The sequence below is a fragment of the Oncorhynchus clarkii genome, chromosome 30 (assembly GCF_045791955.1).
Source record: "Oncorhynchus clarkii lewisi isolate Uvic-CL-2024 chromosome 30, UVic_Ocla_1.0, whole genome shotgun sequence".
Classification (NCBI taxonomy): Eukaryota; Metazoa; Chordata; class Actinopteri; order Salmoniformes; family Salmonidae; genus Oncorhynchus; species Oncorhynchus clarkii.
In genome coordinates this window covers 7,114,001-7,137,186 of record NC_092176.1, presented here as the reverse complement: position 1 = coordinate 7,137,186, position 23,186 = coordinate 7,114,001, and the positions used below count along the sequence as shown (strand labels likewise).

Genomic DNA, 23,186 nt, shown 5'->3' with positions numbered 1-23,186 from the left:
CGTCTTAAAACACACAATGGATGAGCTCCAGATATACATCCTCGTGGGCCAGACTCACCTGTGCTGGATCCTTGGTTCCACTTGGACTAAAGGCAGGATGGCCTCCAGGACCTTACTGGCAGAGCCTGGTAACATCTCCAGCACCTTCTTGTCCACCGCCATCTTGTCAATGATGGTCTTGAAGTAACGCAAGGCACTGACCACATCTTTCTCATGCTCCTCTAACCGACTCAGACCCTGCAAAAGGAAGCCAACATGAGAGCAATCGTGAACATGGTGGTGCATCTTGGTTACGTGATTATTGCATATTGTGAGGCTTTATCGCTCTGCGGTCACAGTCTCATTCTCTGGTTTCTTGTAGGATATAAATGAACAACTAATTGCCCTTATGAGATGGACACAGCAAAAGCTTGCGGCCTACGTAGAGGGAGAAACAGATATTTAACAAACCTTGTTAGCAGGTTTCTCCGCAGTCTTCACGCTATGTTCTAAAGGCGGCTTACTGACTTTCTTCGAGGGTGTCCTTTTGATTTTGGGAGAGTGGAACTTGTCCATAAGCTTCATGGTGAAGGAAGACAAATGGGAGCGTTGGGAGTCTGAGGAGGAGAGGGAAAGCGAGAGGGAGAATTAAGAGAATAACCTTTCATTATCTACAGAGAGTGTGAATTGAGAGAACCCTTGTTAGAAATTCACTTTCGGATACCTCACACATACGGAAGTTTCATCTAATGTTACATGATTTCAGACTTAAACACAACCTCTCACAATTGCTCAGATATAAGAAATAAGACAGCAAATATGTGTTGTCAGAGTGAGATAACAGAAAACTCATGAACACTAATTAGTCTAAACCGCATTATATGAATGAGAGCCTTGTAGATCTGTCTTCATTTCAAAAACCATGTACTGTTCTTCAACTGTATGAAAATAATGGTTACCCACAAAACCTGAAATTAATTTTAGGCTAAATTGACCGTTTTTCCAAGTCAACTGCATCAAAAGGCCCAAATTAACTCCTTTAGCAACTCGTACAGACACAGGCGCTGGGACACACTAGGCAGGTTTCCATTGACCCAGGTTGTTTCAACAAAAGCAATGTTGCAACAACATTGCGACATGGGTAATGCAAACAGCAACTTCAGGAGAAATGTTAACGGTTCAACAGGGGTGTATTTTTCTTTGTCGAACTTTCTATATTATGACAAATGATGAACAGTTTTTTTAAAAATAAATTAGGATCGAACAAAAATTCTGAAGGAACGCGGTCATGTGATGTCATCACGTAACTATTAGGGCCAGGATAATACCAGTATCACTATACCCGTTAGTATCATGGCAAGGAAACAAAACAGCCCTGGAAACAGCCCTGGAAACAAATATCATTATGGTGTCATCCAGAGTTACATTTATTTTCCAAGCATTAGCACTGAATATTTTACATCCAGCAGGTTTTTAAAAGGACCAAAGACTGCTTCGTATTTCCATTTTTGCCATTGAAATAAATATTGCAGTACTGGTATCGTCAGACTTAGTAACTATAAAGCTCCACTCCAAAATGTATTCTAAATGCCTACGGATTGATATATATTTTTTTAAACTATAAAAAATAAATATTTCAAATCAATTGGTTGCGTGCACATATTTAGCAGATATTATCGCAGGTGTAGCAAAAATACTTAGATTCCTAGCGCAGTAATACCTGACAATATCAAACAATACACACAAATCCCCAAAATGTAAAGAAAGGACTTAAGAAACATTGAAATATTAGAACGAGCAATGCCAGAGTCGGGAATATAAATATACAATGCATTCAGAAAGTATTCAGACCCCATGACTTTTAACACAATTTGTTAAGTTACAGCTTTATTCTAAAATTGATTAAAACGTATTTTTCCCCCTCATCAATCTATACACAATGGCCAATAATGACCAAGCAAAAACAAGTTAAGACATTTTTACAAATGTATATATTTTTTTAACTACTGAAAAATTACATTTAGATAAGTATACAGTACCAGTCAAAATACTGGACACACCTACTCCTTCAAGGGCTTTTCTTTATTTTGGCTATTTTCTACATTGTAGAATAATAGTGAAGACATCAAAACTATGAAATAACACATATGGAATCATGTAGTACCCCCAAAAAGTGTTAAAATACTCTAAATATATTTTAGATTCTTCAAAGCAGCCACTCTTTGCCTTGATGACAGCTTTGCACACTCTTGGCATTCTCTCAACCAGCTTCACCTGGAATGCTTTTCCAACAGTCTTGAAGGAGTTCCCACATATGTTGAGCACTTGTTGGCTGCTTTTCCTTCACTCTGCGGTCCAACTCATCCCAAACATCTCATTTGAGTTGAGGTCTGGTGATTGTGGAGGCCAAGTCATCTGAATGCAGCACTCCATCACTCTCCTTCTTGGTCAAATAGCCCATACACAGCCTGGAGTTATGTTGGGTCATTGTCCTGTTTAAAAACAAAATAATAGTCTCACTAAGAGCAAACCAGATGGGATGGCGTATGGCTGCAGAATGTTGTGGTAGCCATGCTGGTTAAGTGTGCATTGAATTCTAAATAAAATACTGACAGTGTCACTAGTAAAGCACCCCCACACCACCTCCTACATGCTTCACGGTGGGAACCACACATGCAGAGATCATCAGTTCACCTACTCTGCGTCAGACCAAAGGACAGGATTTCCACCGGTCTAATGTCCAGTGCTTGTGTTTCTTGGACGAAGCAAGTGTCTTCTTAATTGGTGTCCTTTAGTAGTGGTTCCTTTGCAGAAATTCAACCATGAAGGCCTGATTCACGCAGTTTCCTCTGAACAGTTGGTGTTGAGATGTGTCTGTTACTTGAACTCTGAAGCATGTATTTGGGCTGCAATCTGAGGTGCAGTTAACTCTAATAAATATCCTCTGCAGCAGAGGTAACTCTGGGTCTTCCTTTCCTGTGGCGGTCCTCATGAGAGACAGTTTCATAGCGACTAAACTTGAAGAAACTTCTTGAAATGTTCCGGATTGACTGACCTTCATGTCTTAAAGTAATGATGGACTGTCGTTTCTCATTGCTTATTTGAGCTGTTCTTGCCATAATTTGGACTTGATATTTTACCAAATAGGGCTATCTTCTGTATACCACCTCTACCTTGTCACAACACAACTGATTGGCTTAAGGAAAGACATTCCACAAATTAACTTAACAAGGCATACCTGTTAATTGAAAAGCATTCCAGGTGACTACCTCATGAAGCTGTTTGAGAGAATTCCAAGAGTGTGCAAAGCTGGCTACTTTGAAGAATTTCAAATAAAATTTATTTTGATTTGTTTAACACTTTTGGATTTTAGTAATTTGGATTACTACATGATTCCATAGGTGTTATTTCATAGTTTTGATGTCTTCACTATTATTCTATAATGTAGAAAATAGTAAAATAAAGAAAAACCCTTGAATGAGTAGGTGTGTTCAAACATTTTGACTGGCACTGTAAGTATTGCTCCGTTCACCTTTGCCTCGACCTGACTAGTCTCCCAGTCCCTGCATCACGCTCCCATAACCCACAGCATGATGCTACCACCACCATGCTTCACCGTAGGGAGGGTGACAGGTTTCTTCCAGGTGTGACGCTTGGCATTCAGGCCAAAGAGTTCAATCTTGGTTTCATCAGACCAGATAATATTGTTTCTCATGGTCTGAGAGTCCTTCAGGTGCCTTTTGGCAAACTCCAAGCAGGCTGGCATGTGCGTTTTACTGAGTGGCGGCTTACATCTGGCCACTGTACCATGAAAGGTGGAGTGCTGCAGAGATGTTGTCCTTATGGAAAGTTCTCTCATCTCCACAGAGGAACTCTAGAGCTCTGTCAGAGTGACCATTGGGTACTTGGTCACCTCCCTGACCAAGGCCCTTCTCCCCGGATTGTTCAGTTTGGCCAGGCGACCAGCTATTGGTGGTTCCAAACTTCTTCCATTTAAGAATGATGGAACCACTGTGTTCTTGGGGTCCTTCAATGCTGCAGCAGAAATGTTTTGGTACCCTTCCCCAGATCTGTGCATCGATACAATCCTGTCTCCGGGCTCTACGGACAATTCCTTCGACCTCATGGCTTGGTATTTTCTCTGACATGCATTGTCAACTGTGGGACCTTATATAGAAAGGTGTGCATTTCCATATCATCTCCAATCAATTGAATTTACCACAGGTGGACTCCAATCAAGTTGTAGAAACATCTCAAAGATGATTAATGAAAACAGAATGCACCTGAGCTCCATTTCAAGTCTCATAGCAAAGGGTCTGAATACTTATGCAAATAAGGTATTTCAGTTTTTTTTTCTTCTAAAAATCTGTCTTTGCTTTGTCATTATGGGGTAATGTGTGTAGATTGCTGACAATTCTTTTTATTTAATAAATTTTCGAATAAGGCTGTAACGTAACAAAATGTAGAAAAGTCAAGAATCTGAAATAAAATAAAAACATTCAACATATTAATATTTCAAAACCTTTTTGATTTAGCTTATTTTTAGACATGGACTGTAACAATATACTCTTCAAACATGTCGCATTTCCAGAATAGGCTCTCTGGTAGTTTTGATACTATTTCCCTTTAAAACCAGACTATTTAATTAAACAGAAGTAAAATCTTGTTTGACTACAGACTAAATTGAACAGAGGGACTTAAGTTTCAAGTTAAGGTCACATGCACAAGTACGGTGAAATGCCTTTCTTTGCCAGCTCTAACCCCAACAATGCAGTAATCAATAACCAAACTAAACTAAAAATAACAAGGTAGAACAAAAACACACAAGATATAAAAAGAAGAACACAATAACATAAGTAAGCATACTATGTACAGGGTCAGTTCCAGCACCATATTTACAATGTGCAGGGATACTGGATCAATAGAGGTAGATATGCATAGGGGTAAGGTAACTAGGCATCAGGATATATGATAAACAGAGTAGCTGAAGCACATATGATGATTGTATGTGGGTGTGTGTGTATATAGAATTAATATAAAATGTACGTTAATATTATGCGTCTGTGAGCAAATCGTGGAATGAGTGTTTGTATGTGTGTTGGAGTATCAGTGTGCATAGTGTGTAGAGCCCTGTGAGTATACAGAAATATGAATAAAATACAAAGGTCAACTCTGATTGTCCGTGTAGCCATTTAGTTAGCTATTTAGTTAGCTATTTAGCAGTCTTATGGCATGGGGATAGAAGCTGTTCAGGAGCCTGTTGGTGTCAGACTTGATGCACCGGTAACCGCTTAACATGCAGAAGCAGAGAGCACAGTCTATGGCTTGGGTGGTTGGAGTCTAACTATTTTCCGGGCCTGCATTTAACACTGCCTGACACAGAGGTTCTGGATGGCAGGGAGCTCGGCCTCAGTGATGTACTGGGATGTCTGCACAACCCTCTGTAGTGCCATTCGATCAAGGGCGGTGCGATTGCAATACCAAGCAGCGATGCAGCCAGTCAAGATGCTCTCAACGGTACAGCTGTCGCGCCTTCACGACTGTGTCCGTGTGTGTGGAACATTTTAAAATTCTTTGTGATTTGACTTTCTTGCACGCTCTAACCCCAACAATGCAGTAATCAATAACAATGTAATACTAAAAATAACAAGGTAGAACAAAAAAACACAATATAAAAACAGGAACAAAGCCAAGGAACTTGAAGCTCTCAACCCGCTCCACTGCAGCCCATCAACGTGGATTGGGGTGTGCTCGCCCCCGTTTCCTGTAGTCCAAAATCAGTTCCTTGGTCTTAGTTACATTGAGGTTGTTGTTCCAGCCCCACAATGCCAGGTCACTGACCTCCACCCTGTAGGCTGTCTCATCGTCACAGGTGATCAGGCCAACCACCATTGTGTCGTCAGCAAACTTGATGATGGTGTTGGGGTTGTGCATGGCCACACAGTCGTTGGTGAACAGGAGGTGACTAAGCACACACCCCTGTGGGGCCCCCGTGTTAGGGGTCAGCGTGGCGGAGGTGATGTTGCCTACCCTCACCACCTGGGGTTGGTCCGTAAGGAAGTCCAGGATCTAGTTGCAGAGGGAGGTGTTCAGTCACAGGGTCCAAAGCTTGGTGATGCGCTTGGAGAGGACAATGGTGTAGAACGCTGAGCTGTCTGTACTCAATGAACAAATATACTCACATAGGTATTCCTCTTATCTAGGTATGGGAGGGCAGTGTGGAGTGCAATTGAGATGGTGTCCTCTATGGTTCTGTTGGGGGGAATGTAAATTGAGGTGTCTGGGATGTTAGAGTTGCTTGGTTCCATAACCAGCCTCTCAAAGCACTTCATGATTACAGATGTGAGTGCTACGGGGCGGTAGTCATTGAAGCCTTATAATGATTGGGAACAGGAATGACAGTGGCCATCTTAAACTACAGTGGGGCAAAAAAGTATTTAGTCAGCCACCAATTGTGCAGGTTCTCCCACTTAAAAAGATGAGAGAGGCCTGTACATTTCATCATAGGTACACTTCAACTATGACAGCAAAATGAGGGGGGAAAAAAAAATAAAAAAATCACATTGTAGGATTTTTTATGAATTTATTTGCAAATTATGGTGGAAAATCAGAATTTGGTCACCTACAAACAAGCAAGATTTCTGGCTCTCACAGACCTGTAGCTTCTTATTTAAGAGGCTCCTCTGTCCTCCACTCGTTACCTGTATTAATGGCACCTGTTTGAACTTGTTATCAGTATAAAATACACCTGTCCACAACCTCAAACAGTCACACTCCAAACTCTACTATGGCCAAGACCAAAGAGCTGTCAAAGGACACCAGAAACTAAATTGTAGACCTGCACCAGGCTGGGAAGACTGAATCTGCAATAGGTAAGCAACTTGGTTTGAAGAAATCAACTGTGGGAGCAATTATTAGGAAATGGAAGACATACAAGACCACTGATAATCTCCCTCGATCTGGGGCTGCACGTAAGATCTCACCCCGTGTTGTCAAAATGATCACTGCTTAAGCCAGTGCATGTCCAAGCCCGTCTGAAGTTTGCTAGAGAGCATTTGGATGATCCAGAAGAAGATTGGGAGAATGTCATATGGTCAGATGAAGCCAAAATATAACTTTTTGGTGAAAACTCAACTCGTCGTGTTTGGAGGACAAAGAATGCTAAGTTGCATCCAAAGAACACCATACCTACTGTGAAGCATGGGGGGGGAAACATCATGCTTTGGGGCTGTTTTTCTGCAAAGGGACCAGGACGACTGATCCGTGTAAAGGAAAGAATGAATGGGGCCATGTATCGTGAGATTTTGAGTGAAAACCTCCTTCCATCAGCAAGGGCATTGAAGATGAAATGTGGGTGTGTCTTTCAGCATGACAATGATCCCAAACACACCGCCCGGGCAACGAAGGAGTGGCTTCATAAGAAGCATTTTAAGGTCCTGGAGTGGCCTAGCCAGTCTCCAGATCTCAACCCCATATAACATCTTTGGAGGGAGTTGAAAGTCCATGTTGCCCAGCAACAGCCCCAAAACATCACTGCTCTAGAGGAGATCTGCATGGAGGAATGGGCCAAAATACCAGCAACAGTGTGTGAAAACCTTGTGAAGACTTACAGAAAACGTTTGACCTCTGTCATTGCCAACAAAGGGTATATAACAAAGTATTGAGATAAACTTTTGTTATTGACTAAATACTTTTTTGCCCCACTATATGTGGGGATTACAGACTGGGACAAGGAGAGGTTGATTGTCACTGGGTCTGTTGTCTCCGGCTAATTTCATATACACTTGTCACGTAGCAATATAACAACTAGGCATATGCATTTTATGATTCCCTTTCCCTGTGCAGTGCTTCCCAATGTGCAGTGGTTTCCACTAAAGCTCTATTAGTTCCACCTCAGTGCAGACCTGAGGGCAGATCGTGTGGAGAGCTGCTCACCACACACTGCAACGGTCTGCCCCTGGAGACGCCTGTGGCAACAGCTTGACTGCTCAACTCAGTCTTGCCTGAGCAGCAGTGGCCTTACATACACTGGAGTCCAGACACGTGTCCAATGGTAGCTAGGCATCATGCGTTAAGGACAACATAGTGAACCTTGCAAATGGACACCGGGACCCCAAAACAAATCAATGAAATACATTGGTGTCATATGATTTCTGAATCTAGCACTGCATTCAGTGATAAAGAGTATTCATCCTCAGTATTCAGGACACAAGAGTGGGTGTGAATATAGGCTACTCCCAGTGCCACTAAAATAACTTTACTAGTACTGAGTGATTTCAGTTTTTAAATAACTAATTGACCACATCGGTTCAGGGGCTGGGATTCAAAATAGGTGTGTTGGGTCAATGTCCTGTTGAAAAACCAATGATAGTGGGACTAAGTGCAACCCAGATGGGATGATGTATCCCTGCAGAATGCTGTGGTAGCCATGCTGGTTAAGTGTGCTTTGAATTCTAAATAAAATCACAGATAGTGTCACCAACAAAGCACCCCCCAAACCATCAGACCTCCACCTCCATGCTTCACGGTGGGAACCACACATGCAGAGGTCATCCATTCACCTACTCTAAGTCTCAAAGACACGCCGGTTTGAACCAAAAATCACACATTTGGACTCAGACCAAAGGACAGATTTCCACCGGTCTAATTATATCCATTGCTTGTGTTTCTAGGCCCAAGAGTTCAAGTAACAGACACATCTAAACATCAACTATTCAGAGGAAACTGCGTGAATCAGGCCGTCATGGTTGAATTGCTGCAAAGAAACCACTACTAAAGGACACCAAAAAGAAGAACAGTCTTCTTCAGTCATGACGGCCTGATTCACGCAGTCTCCTCTGAACAGTTGATGTTTAGATGTGTCTGTTACTTGAACTCTGTGAAGCATTTATTTGGGCTGCAATCTGAGGTGCAGTTAACTCTAATGAACTTATCCCCTGCAGCAGAGGTAACTCTGGGTCTTCCTTTCCTGTAGTGGTCCTCATTAGAGGAATTTTCATCATAGCGCTTGATGGTTTTTGCGACTGCACTTGAATAAACTTTCAAAGTTCTTAACATTTTCCAGATTGACTGACTTTCATGTCTTCAAGTAATGATAGACCGTCATTTCTCTTTGATTATTTGAGCTGTTTTTGCCATAAAATGGACTTGGCCTTTTACAAAATAGGGCTATCTTCTATATAACACTCCTACCATGTCACAACACAACTGATTATCTCAAATGCATTAAGGAGGAAAGAAATTACACAAATTAACTTTTAACAAGGCATACCTGTTAATTGAAATTGCATTTCAGGTGACAACCTCATAAAGCTGGTTTAGAGAATGCCAAGAGCGTGCAAAGCTGTAATCAAGGCAAAGGGTGGCTACTTTGAAGAATCTAAAATATAAAACATATTTTAACACTTTTTTGGTTACTACATGATTCCATATGTGTTATTTCATATGTTGATGTCTTTACTATTATTCTACAATGTAGAAAATTGTAAACATAAAGAAAAACCCTGGAATGAGTAGGTGTCCAAACTTTTCACTGGTACTGTGTGTGTGTGTGTGTGTGTGTGTGTGTGTGGCTAAATATTTTATTTAGGTAATATGAATAAATTATGGTTAGAGCCTAATAAGTGATAGTAATGGGCAGTCACTACAATCAAATGTTTCATTCTGTGTTGTTACTGCATTGAACCTACATAATGTATGTATATAATCTTTGAAAATATAAACCAACCTGAAACCAAACCAACCTCAAAAAGCACAAATCCCTCAGCACTAAAGTGTACACTATTATTTCAGTCAAGACTTTAAAACGATATATCTTCAACAACAAAAAAGGCTTATACACCTAGCCTAAAAATTGACTTGCTCAGTGAATTAAGCGGTGTAGACAGGTTGAAGAAAAACAAAAAAAGCCATCGTTTGGAGCTCGTATCTAGGCTACTGCCAGCATTGCTGACGGCACGGCACACCCAGTGATCAAATAATACAGAGGCTATTACAAAGAGTGGTAAGAAACACTTCAATAGACCAAGTCATTAAACAGCAAGCAGGGCACAAAAACAATGGCGAACGTGCATAAAGATGGCACAATTCAGATATGACGTCATTGTTTTAACACTGTATACAAAGTTTTTATACTTTGGCGCGCGATATGGTTCAATGTGCCAATAAATCAGTACAATCTACTTTAGGTTTTTCACATTTCTGGTGTCTTGAAGCTAAAATTGGGATAGTGTATACTTTGCTAATGAGCATACAAGAAAAAAGTAAATGGAGAGCAATGTACAATACGGTGAACTTAGCAAAACAAGGAATTAGCACCTCCGCTATTGAGCAGTGCTCAAATTGAGAAAAATGTGTAGTCTACATTATGTGCGACAGAATTAATCCATCTAGGCCTAGACATTGAACAATAAATGAGGCTGTGCGTGTGTGTGTGTGTTCTGACTGCTCTCCTTGCTGGAAGCTGGCTGTTGCCACTCAATAGGATGTTAACAGCTGGCTACTGTGGATGACAGGCTGTTTCCCGCTGTTCTGCAAGCTATGACAGGTCACTTTTCTCTCAGGTCAACATGCACATCGACTATTAAACCAAAAGATAAACTAAATGGCTGAGGCATCGGTCTCCAACATTGTGTGAGGGCTGAACCATTTGCCTTCCTGTAATAGATACATTCAGACAACAGCCTACATAGCCCGTTTTAGAGTCAGGGTTCTCCTCACTACTTCCTATTACATTTCAAAACTAATTGAACTGAAACACCGTACTACTGGGAGTTAACTCTTTTGACAATAAGGCATGATTGCTATGCATCCATTTGCAACAGCCAGTCCAGCTAGCTTGAGAAGAAAAGTAACATAAGCAAGAGGGTACAGTAAACTCGCCTGTTTACTCGGTCTCTGTGTGAGGGTGGAAATCACCTCACCAAGAGGGAGGTTTCTCTACAATGGTTGTAAACAAAGGAGAGGCCAGAACAGCCATGACTGAGGCAGTGTTCTCACCATGTTAGTGGGTCTCAGCCTCTCCACATTTAAATAAACCCCGAAACAACCACAGAAGTAGGTCACGCATAAAAACGTATCTGGTCTCTCAACCAAGAAAAACTGCAGAGAACTAGTGGGAGAACAACTGAAGATGAAGGTTAATTTTAGAGATGCAGCCACAACAAAAGGACATTGCATCTATAGCTCTCTCCCCGTGGGAGGAAGTGTCTGCTTAAAATACACCTACTGCTAGTATTAAGCAACATCACTTCAAGAGAGAGCACATACAATGAAATGTAGGGCCTCAGACTGTGTTCAATACGGCTCTGTCGGCTCTGGAAAGATTTTGTCTGCAAAACATAAACATACTTAAAGTAACTGAGTGAAAATATCACATATGCTGTGAACTCACACCCAAATAATGTTGCTGACTTATTTGTGGCCAAAGCATAAATTGGGTGGGGGAAACACTTTAAAAAAAACACTTCATACGTGTATCTCAAACAGACGGTTTTAAAAATGCTTGCCATTTCCTCATGAAGTATGATATGAGCTGGCCAATCAGCGTTCTACTCGCATGCATATTTTTAAATAACCAGCATACACTCACACCATTCTGTTGTTGGTGTAAGCCTAACACCATTACAAAACAGAAAACCTGCTTTTTAACATACTTAATTACCATTTTTTGGAAGGAAAACTATTTAACTCATACTGTAAGTAATTATAGGTCATATTTAATAGAAATCTGGAAACGATGAACCATTACTTTAAAATAAAACACAGTAAAGTGTATGACTGGGCGATTAAGCCAAAATATCACTACGATATTATTTTACATTTCAGACGGTCTGATTGTATTTTATGTCGATGTTTTTGAATAATAAAAGTTCTAAAATGTGCTTTATGAGTAGTGCATGACACTCGGGCGGCAACACACATTCTAAGTGAGTCTTTCTCCATTATGATCGTTTTATACTGCTCAATTAAAACTTCAACCCCCCATTAATTTCTGCCTTTCCTGCACTCATTTGAGATCATTTCCACACTGCCACGTAGGGCTGCACGATATGGGCAAAAAAATGTAGGCCATATTTGAATACAGCGTTTGACATGACAATTAAAGAAATGCCAGGGAGGAGTTATTTTCAAACAAAGTGTTGGTCAGTGTTTCCTAGGGGACCCTATAATCTTTGAATAGATTAAACGTTCTCTTAGTTACTTAATGTACCTAACATATTCATGCTTTGCCTATTCCTCTTTGATTTAGAAGGTACTGTTGCACCAACAACATGATCATTTAGGCATATACCATCACTTGTATCTGGCTGTACAGCTAGCTACGTTTGCTCTGACTCAGTACATTTATTAGCTAGCTAGCCAGCTATTTAGCATTAGCGGATAACATGAACTAGCGATTAGTATTAATGCGAACACGATTTAAAAGACAAACTAGATGTTTGTGGATGTAAGAAACAAACAGTGTAATTAACAGAGCGCTTGTGGATTTATATTAAGCAAAGTGGAATTAACATTGTTGTTGTCAACATTGTTGCATGACCATGCAGACTAAACTATTGTGTCTCGTGGTCGAGCAACAACAAATGCGTTCAAAATGGTCAGATTTGCCGAAAGGAGGGCGGGAGAGGACCTTGTAGGCATCCCGGAAGTTGGAGTAGCAGTGGTTGAAGTGTTTTAGCACCGTAAGTACTACAGTGGATGTGTTGATAGAACTTCGGCAGCCTTTTTCTCAAATTTGCTTTGTTAAAATCCCCAGCTACAATAAATACGGCCTCAGGATGTGGTTTCCAGTTTGCATAAAGTCCAGTGAAGTTCTTTGAGGGCCATTGTGGTATTGGCTTTAGGGGGAGGGAGAATATACACAGCAGTGACTATAACCGAAGAGAATTCTCTAGTTAGCTAATTCGACCAGCATTTGATTGTGGGGTATTCTAGGTTGGGTAAAAAAAAGGACTCGAGTTCCTTTATGTTATCACAACATGAGTCATTAATCATGAAACATACACCCTCGTCCTTCTTCTTCCCCGGAGCGATATTTATTCTTGTTTGCACAATGAACTGAGAACCCAGCTGGCTGGATGGACGCAGACAGTATATCCCGAGAGAGCCATGTGTCCGTGAAACAGAGTATGTCTCTCTGGAAAGAAATCCTTGGCCTGAGCTCGTCCACTTTATTATCAATAGACTGAACATTAGCGAGTAATATACTCGGAAGCGGTGGGTGGTGCACACCTCCTACGTCGGAAGACCACTCCAAGTACCTCTTCTCCGACGCCGGTGTTTTGGGTTGGCCTTTGAATCAGTTCAATTGCCCTGGGGGGTTCGAACAAAGGATCCGCTTCGGGAAAGTCATATTCCTGGTAGTGCTGGTGAGGTACCGCCGCTCTGATACAGCCGGGAAGAACTTTTGTGTATGTAATTGCACAAAACAATTTCTGTGCTAATAAAAGTATGAATAATACATAAAAAAGCAAAAGTCTCCTAAGAGCTAGAAGCACGGCAGCCCTATCCGTCAGCCCCATGGTCACCCAGGTTCAGTGTATAATAAAATCAGCTGCCACGTTCTGCTTGAATGCAGAGGATGATGTCTTGTTTCTTTGTGTTTACATCTTGCTCCAGGATACTGGGATGATGTTGGTGTAAATGTGTCAACATATTTGAGGTGTTGGCGGCTGCATATGCTATTCTCGTTGAGCATGGTGACATACGGTTAACATTTTATCCACAACTCTCTGTTCATCGCCGTTGTAATCTACTGGGAAGTCAAAATGATGGATACTCCAATTCTGGTTTATCAACATCATCACACAGAACTAGTTCCCAGCTGTGCCTCACAAAATGACGGTTTGAAATGCACCAACTAAGATTTAAAATTTTGATTACAATGTGCACTCTTAATTGTTTTCACGGAATAGCCTAAAAATAGATTTACTCAAAGGGCGTAGGCATAACCTATAGCCTAGTGTTTTTATTTTGTAAATATTTATTTTTTTACGTATTCATTCGGGTTCACAGTGCGGACCAAACCGGTACGAATATGTTACACGGTCCTCCCTTCCACTGGCATACTGTTGTTTAGCTAATAACTGTTTTCTTTGTCTTTCTGTTGTCTGGTTGTCAAACCAAGAGTGTTAAAACAGTCCGAGTCTGGACAACGCCTCCCTCTCTGTCCATCTCTCCATCTGCCTCACTTTCTCTCCAGTTAATGTCACCTCTCCCAGCTCTTACTGACACCTACCCATGATCCCCCTCTTGTTCCATTTACTGTAACCAGCATCCTCACCCACTGAGCACCGACCAACACCACATGTCCATGAACGTTGAAAAGTAGTTCAAATTTGGTCAGTCCACCCTGGCCTTGGATGTTAATGTCCAAAGATGGGATCAGATTTGGTCCGGTCCATCATAGATGTGTGTTTCACAAGTTTAGAGTATAGTACAATATACTGTATTGCACTCTACTATCCACCATACGCTACTGGACTGTACAAACCGCTACCCTACTCTGCTCTTCTTTGCTGTGCATTAGATTCATAATAATGCATTTCTGTGTAGTACAGATCAGGGACCCATGATATAATTCAGTTATCATAATTCCGTCCCCGGGTGTAAATCCACTTCACTTGCTGTAGTTCAATAACCCAAATATTTGTTTTCCCAATCTCAAGGTGCCATGTAGTAGTTGACACGCCATACTTTCTACAGACTTCTTTGAATCTTAATTTGGAGCAGATACACGACGCACACAAAGAATGTGGACACCCATTCAAATGAATGGATTCGGCTATTTCAGCCACACCCGTTGCTGACAGGTGTATAAAAATCGAGCACACAGCCACGCAATCTCCATAGGAAAACATTGGCAGTAGAATGGCCTTACTAAAGAGCTCAGTCACTTTCAACATGGCACAGCATACAATGACATTCTAGACAATTCTGTGCTTCCAACTTTGTGGCTACAGTTTGGGGAAGGCCCTTTCGTACTTCAGCATGACAATGCTCCTGTGCACAAAGCGAGGTCGATAGAGAAATGATTTGTCAAGATTGGTTTGGAATTTGACTGGCCTGCACAGTTCCCTGACCTCAACCCCATTGAACACCTTTGGGGTTAATTGGAACGCTGACTGCGAGCCAGGCCTAATCCCCCAACATCAGTGCCCGACCTCATCAATGCTCGTCGCTGAATGGAAGCCTTCCCAGAAGAGTGGAGGGTGTTGTGACAGCAAACAGGGGACCAACTCCATATTAATGCCCATGATTTGGGAATTAGATTTTTTTTCCCGACAAGCAGGTGTCCACATACTTTTGGTAAGTCGTGTATTTAACAGAGTTTTTGGAAAACTTGGCCACATAAAAATCTGTGGGAGATTTTACAGTAATTATATTACCAAAGTATGCATCTGCACAGTTCTTTCACCAAGTTAGTTTTTGTACATTTTTCAGCAGAAATTGTTAAAAGTAATCCTTGTGCATAGAGTTGTATGGTTTGTTAAACTTTGAAATCATGGTTTTTGTTTGGTATACATTTTAGAGTGGAAAAAAACTAGCAAAGCGTGATTCCGTTACTATGAAATTTTCCAGTAGTACACACAGTAGCAAATACAATAGCATCTTGTAGGGTTGCCAGCAGATCCGACCCGCTTGTTTACAGCTGCACTGGGGTTGGACAGGCTTCTTGGGTAGATTACGACAACGCGGAGCCAGCGCAAGATATGGCTCGGAAAAAACATACATCAATCCAGGGATGAGACAATGCTAGCTAGCAGTAGCCACAGCAGCCATTATGGAATGTCGTTGAATAACAAAGAAACTGATTGGCCCACACTGCCATTCCTAAATGGCTACAGTGGCTTCTGCTACCTAGCATGAGGATGAATGGCCATTTCTCATTCCTGGACAAAGGTGTGTTTTCCAAACCATCTCTCGGGACGCTTCCGGGAGGGGCGGGGGGAGCTCTAAGCACGTGGGTCGGATCTGCTGGCTTAGGGGTGGGACATACAGTGCATTCGGAAAGTATTCAGACCCCTTTGACTTTTTCCACATTGTTATGTTAGCCTTATTCTAAAGTTTTCCCTCATCAATCAACACACAATACCCCATAATGACAAAGCAAAAACAGGTTATTAGAAATGTTTGTAAAACAGAAATACCTTATTTACATAAGTATTCAGACCCTTTGCTATGAGACTCGAAATTGAGCTCAGGTGCATCCTGTTTCCATTGATCATCCTTGAGATGTTCCTACAACTTGACTGGATTCCACCTGTGGTAAATTCAATTGATTGGACATGATTAGGAAAGGCGCACACCTGTCTATATAAGGTCCCACAGTTGACTTTGCACCTCAGAGCAAAAACCATAACATGAGGTCAAAGGAATTGTCCATAGAGCTCCCAGACAGAATTGTGTCGAGGCACAGATCTGGGGAAGGGTACCAAAAAATGTCTGCAGCATTGAAGGCCCCCAAGAATACAGTGGCTTCCATCATTCTTAAACGGAAGAAGTTTGGAACCACCTATAGCTGACCGCCTGGACAAACTGAACAATCAGGGGAGAAGGGCCTTGGTCAGGGAGGTGACCAAGAACCTGATGGTTACTCTGACAGAGCTCCAGAGTTCCACTGTGGAGATGGGAGAACCTTCCAGATGGACAACCATCTCTGCAGCACTCCACCAATCAGAGTAGCCAGACTGAAGCATTAAAAGAAGGCACATAACAGCCCACTTGGAGTTTTCCAAAAGGCAGCTAAAGAACTCTCTGACCATGAGAAACAAGATTCTCTGGTCTGATAAAACCAAGGTTGAACTCTTTGGCCTGAATGCCAAGCTTCACGCATGGAGGAAACCTGGCACCATTCCTACTGTGAAGCATTGTGGTGGCAGCATCATGCTGTGGGGGGAGTTGTTCAGCAGCAGGGACTGGGAGACTAGTCAGGATAGAGGGAAAAATTAACAGAGCAAAGTACAGAGAGATCCTTGATGAAAACATGCTCCAAAGCTGGGGCCAATGTTCACCTAACAGGACAACAACCCTAACCACACAGCCAAGACAATGTAGGAGTGACTTCGGGACAAGTCTCTGAATGCCCTTGAGTGATCTAGCCAAAGCCTGGACTTGAACCCGATCTAAAAACCTGAAAATAGCTGTCCTATCAAACCTGACAGTGCTTGAGAGGATCTGCAGAGAAGAATGGGAGAAACTCCCCAAATACAGGTGTGCCAAGCTTATATCATCATACCCAAGACGATTCAAGGCTGTAATCACTGGCAAAGGTGCTTCAAAGTACTGAGTAAAGGGTCTGAATACTTGTGAATGATATTTACATACATATTTCCATACATGTGCAAAAATGTCTAATAACCTGTTTTTTCTTTGTCATTATGGGGTATTGAGTGTAGATTGAGGGTAAAAAAATAAAAATAAATTTTAGAATAAGGCTATAACGTAACAAATATGGGGAAAAGTCAAGGGGTCTGAATACTTTGCGAATACACTGTACTTGGACAACTCAGGTATGAGTAACAAACATACCAAATTCAAGGTTGCAAAAAAAGACAGGTTGGCTTGACTCCCGTCCATAGCAGTCTCAACTAGCTCTCCAGTGACAACTCACAAAATACATAGCTAGAACACATACATGGTACAAGTGGCAACAGATGGGGACACTTGACTGAAGAGGAAGAGACTCTCCAGTCGAAGGAGCTTTTCAGTGTTCCGTGATATAGAGAACTAGCCATGACTCATAATAGTTCGAGAACCCAAGCTAAGGGGGGAACTCAAACACAGTGAATTAAACAAAGTACTTGTCGTTCTCCTCGAATAGCTAGCTAGTGCCTGATTAGTAACGTCAGTGCTGGTGGTGCATGAGGTACTGTAATATTACCAACCCAGATGAGTACATTACCATTATTGCCTATAAAAAAAAACATAGGGATGGAAAAAAACACTTAAGGTTACTGTACTAACGTTAGCCTACTAATTTACAGTACCTAGCTAGACCCCACCACGTATCCTAGAATGAATGACGACTACTGTCAATGTGCATCTCAAAAGTAACATGGATTAGCAAACTAGGTTAGGACGATAGTTTAGTACCGTTACGGTCAAGACAACATTCTATTCGGGCTACAGCTGACTGTACTGTAGCTATCTACAGTAGCTAGTCATATTCCATAACGTTAAATTCGTCACCATCTTTTCAGGGAAAAAAGGCAGCTAACGAGAGTTAGCTAACTTGACTAATATAACCAGAATATAGCTAGCTATATTGCAACATTGTAGCTATCTAGAACACACGTTATGAAAATCGCTAGCTAACGTGTCAGTTAGCTAGCTACCTAATGTTTTCCATTTCAATTACGTTAGCTAGCTAGCCTAGCATGTAGATAGAACATCTATCCAATTCTAGCGCACTCTAGCTAGAAATCAAATATTAGCTGGCTCGCTAACTAACAACAACTCGCTAGGTAGTCAAACACTGATTGAATGTTTAGCAAATATTGACTATGTAGTAGATAGCCAGCTAGCTCCTGTTACGGCAAAAATGTGGAAGTTTGGTGTTAGAATCGGCCTTTGATCCACAGCTAGACCAAACCACACTGGCTGGCCGCATTTCTGGATACAAGAGGCAGACAAACCCCAGACTAACAGCTAGCTAACGTTAGCTATTTATCTACCTAGTCCAGTCTAGACGAGCTTACCTTGCTTACTCTCTATTTTCCCCGACATTTCGAAGCAGAGACGGTAACGTTAAACAAATTAAAACCAGGGAGGTATGTTGTCCGTTTATTCTCTTTTAATCCCACATCCTTTAGCCAAAGCACTTTTTTTTTAGCTCGGACCGTTCCGACGCAAATACAACAGCCAGCCAGACCCCGATGATGATGATGATGATGATGATAGGCAGACTAGCAGCAGACAACTCGGTTCTGCATCACAATCAACACCTCCCTCTTGCGGCTGGAATTAAGAAATGTGAGCGCACCGTACGGAAAGGTGTGCCCTCAGGTGATGGATTTAGCTAGACTAATCAGATTCAAGAGAGAGAGGGACAGACGTTATTGACTCTCTTTTTTTTTACTTATACATGGTTCAGTATAGGAAATAGGAGAGAAAATAAAAATAGTACATATTATGGTTTTAGTGGAGTATGCAGCTCATATTATTCCAAATGGAAATCAAAAACTGTAGCTAATTGCAGTGGTATGTATTCATGGATGACAAGGGATGCCAGGCCTCCCCCAAAAACAAATAATACATGTATAAAATAATTTATCTTTGGTCTCTGTGTTTTCATAAGTTTCCTTCAATTTGCATGAGGCTGAATGTATCTCACTGGAAAAAGCATCAAACCGAGTGAAACAACGCTCCTCTGTTTCTGTATGTGTAGGCCATCTATCTGATGCTGTCTGGTCATAAACAGTATGGTATTGTCGCCGCCAATAGCATTGAATGCAAGGGAAGCCAGCGAGCATTTGGCCTCCCTTGAGAAAAAAAGTATAAAGTAATAGCCAATCAGCATTGAGCTAAAATTATTCAGCTCAACTGTGTAAAGGAACGCCAGTTTGGATTAGGCTTCACTCCATCACATCACATCAAGAGGAATATGTCATTGACAGAAACAACTTGAATTGTTGCATCTTGTTGTGTTGTCCTACGGTGGCTAACTAGCTAGCTAAAATTGTCTGTTTCCTAAATTAGCCATGAATGGAGATAGGGATTTGGACTTGTGGTTTTACTTATCTCCGTACTGGCCAATGATTATAATGGCGATTCTGATCCAACCATAAATTCATATTTTGTGCTCCTGGATAGAGAGGATGTAGAAGTCTAATGTTAACTAGCTAACGTTGTCCATGAAATGAAGCAAGCAAGCATTTTAGCCAGGTAGCCTAGGACAACAAAAAATAAAAGTGTGTACTGTATGACAGTCATAGACCATTTAATCAACATAATATATGTCACTTCGCAGATGCTTTTATCCAAAGCAACTTACAGTCATATGGGCATACATTTTATGTATGGGTGGCTCCGGGAATCAAATCCGCTAACCTGGCATTCATTACAAACACCATGCTCTACCAACTGAGCTACACAGGATGGAAGAGAGGAGGATGGCATTGGCATTTCTCTACATGGAAAGTCAGTCAACATGTTTTTTTCTACTTGCACAACACACACACACACACACACACACACACACACACACACACACACACACACAAATCAGAACCATGGACAGCCGCATCATATTTAGCTTACGTTAATTGGACTAAATTGTTTTTGGTATCTTTTAGTTGTAACTGTATTAGACTAAGCATAGGTGATTTGATGCTGTTGAAATGTTGTAGTTGAAATTGTGTTGGAATATTGGATGCAGCTCCTGTTTTCTTTGCGACTTGCTGTAACTCTTTAGTAGTCTGAAAATGTCGGAACCAGTAACTTGCATGACTGTTGGTCATGTAACTGTTTGTTACATGCAATATGCTTCGTGGACTTCATCGGACAGACATTGCACTCCGGTTTTGTGATGAAACAAAGGTGTATATCACGGTCGCAAGGCATATGAACTAACAGGTTATAGAGCAAACAAAGCAATTATCACAATAGTGATTTTACCCATGTACCGCTACTGGCTAAATGTTGCAGTGGACCCCTTGCCTCCTTAATGAAGTATGTAGTGAACATACACTGAGTTTACAAAACATGATCTTCCCATGACATATAGTAGATTGACCAGGTGAATCCCTTATTGAATCCCTTATTGATGTCACCTGTTAAATCCACTTCAATCATTGTCGATCAAGGGTAGGAGACAGGATAAATAATTATTTTTAAGCCTTGAGACACGGATTATGAATGAGCAAGACAAACGGGCAAAAGGGGGTTAAACTCTAATGTTTTGTACACTCAGTGTAGAGCAGCAGAAGTATTCCGTTTGAGTTGTCAGGCAAGTCGACCCTAATCGATAAAATGATAAATTACAAAATATGAATTGATATTTAAGAGACAAGAGCAATTAGTTAAGGCAGAATCTGGGTTATGTCCTGCTCTTCAATGATCATTTCAATTGATTATATTGTTGTGACCTTTGTACAACAGCTATCAACCTTGTCCAATGGTTCAGACCTCTTGGTGTAATGGTTAAGGTGTTGGGCTGACAGCAGCAGTAACAAACTCAAGGCCGGAGCTATCCCTAAACTTGCTACATTGGTGTCTGAAGTGGCATGGCACCCTGGTGAGGCCATCGAGAGTGTGAGGGTCTCAAGAGTGTGGGATGCACTCTCCAAAGGAAGGGGGTAGAGCAGCGACCTTGGTACAACACCTAGCAACCTCATCAAGAGGTTATGACCTCTTGGGTTAACTGACAGCCACAGGGACATATGAAGTAAAAAATTTACAACGGATTAAGATGAATTCAACTGCGGCCAGAGTTGGATTAATAATACATTTGGATTAATACAGTGATTAATACAACTGTAGCCAAAGTTGGATTAATAATACATTTGGATTAATAAAGTATTGTATTTGCGCTCCTACTTGTGCTGCTGCTTTTTAGCAGCATTAAACTATGAGAAAATGAACTCCATTGTAACCCCATTCTTTATCATCAAATTCCTACAGGCCCTACAGAAGAGGTGACTAATAAGTCTAGAAATCATGGTTACACAACTTTAGATTTGAGTATATGAAAAGGTAACACATTCCTAATACATTTTTGTGATCAAATAAAAAGCTTTAAAAATCACGGGGCATATTATTAACTGAAATGCCCTGACCAACTGTCAAGTGTCTTCACTGACATTTTCAACCTCTCCCTGTCTGAGTTTGTAATACCAACATGTTTCAAGCAGACCGCCATAGTCCCTGTGCTCAAGAACACTAAGGTAACCTACCTAAATTACTACCAACCCGTAGCACTCACGTCTGTAGCCATGAAATGCTTTGAAAGGCTGGTCATGGCTCACATCAACACCATTTTCCCAGAAACCCTAGACCCACTCCAATTTGCATACCACACCAACAGATCCACAGATGATGCAATCTGTATTGCACTCCACACTGCTCTTTCACACCTGGACAATAGGAACACCTATGTGAGAATGATATTCATTGACTACAGCTCAGCGTTCAACACCATAGTGCCCTCAAAGCTCATCACTAAGCTAAGGACCCTTGGACTAAACACCTCCCTCTGCAACTGGATCCTGGACTTCCTGACGGGCCTCCACCAGGTGGTAAGGGTAGGTAGCAACACATCCGCCACGCTGATCCTCAACACGGGGGCCCCTCAGGGGTGTGTGCTCAGTCCCATCCTGTACTCCCTGTTCACTCAAGACTGCACGGCCAGGCACGACTCCAACACCATCATTAAGTTTGCTGATGACAACAGTGGAAGGCCTGATCACAGACAACGATGAGACAGCCTATAGGGAGAATGTCAGAGAACTGACCGTGTGGTGCAAGGACAACAACCTCTCCCTCAACGCAATCAAGACAAAGGAGATGATTGTGGACTACAGGAAAAGGAGAACCGAGCATGCCCCCATTCTCATTGATGGGGCTGTAGTGGAGCAGGTTGAGAGCTTCAAGTTCTTTGGCGTCCACATCACCAACAAACTAACATGGTCAAAGCACACCAAGACAGTAGTAAGAGGGCACAACAGAACCTATTCCCCCTCAGGAGACTGAAAAGATTTGGCATGGGTCCTCAGATTCTCAAAAGCTTTTACAGCTGCCCCATCGAGAGCATCCTGACTGGTTGCATCACTGCCTGGTATGGCAACTGCGCGACATCCAACCTCAAAGCACTACAGAGGGTAGTGCATACGGCCCAGTACATCACCGAGGCCAAGCTTCCTGCCATCCAGGACCTCTATACCAGGTGGTGTCAGAGGAAGGCCCTAAAAATGAAGATACAGGACGGCAGGTGGACTCAGGGTCAGGCAGGCGGGTACAGGGTCAAGACAGGCAAAGGTAAAAAAAAAAACAGGAGGACGAGGAAAGAGAAGCTGGGAAACGTTAGGGGCTGACAGGACACAACACTGGCTAGCTTGAACGAATAAGGCGAACTGGCAACAAACAGACAGAGAACACAGGTATAAAAAACAAAGGGGAATAATAGGGAAAATGGGCAAAACCTGGAGGGGGTGGAGACAAGCACAAGGACAGGTGAAACAGATCAGGCCGTTACCTCAATTACCTCG

The 23,186-nt window shown here is 41.8% G+C and overlaps 1 protein-coding gene across 8 annotated transcripts in view; it reads right to left on the bottom strand.

The window, feature by feature from the left end:
• The window catches only part of LOC139389277 (rap guanine nucleotide exchange factor 1-like), a 48,033-nt gene extending 29,174 nt beyond the window's left edge, over nt 1-18,859 (bottom strand). For 4 of the 8 annotated variants that reach the window (XR_011629396.1, XM_071135854.1, XM_071135856.1 and 1 more), the window contains exons 1-3: nt 18,681-18,859; nt 451-596; nt 59-237 (exon numbers count right to left, since the gene is read on the bottom strand). Coding sequence is in view for 7 of the 8 variants with exons in the window: in XM_071135854.1 (XP_070991955.1) it covers nt 59-237; nt 451-596; nt 18,681-18,708 (353 nt within the window). In the remaining variant the exon portion in view is untranslated. Of the gene's footprint in view, nt 1-58; nt 238-450; nt 597-2,253; nt 2,461-18,680 lie in introns of those variants that run through there. The other 4 variants (XM_071135853.1, XM_071135855.1, XM_071135857.1 and 1 more) reach the window with 1 other exon arrangement.
• Between the last annotated feature and the right edge of the window lie 4,327 nt (nt 18,860-23,186).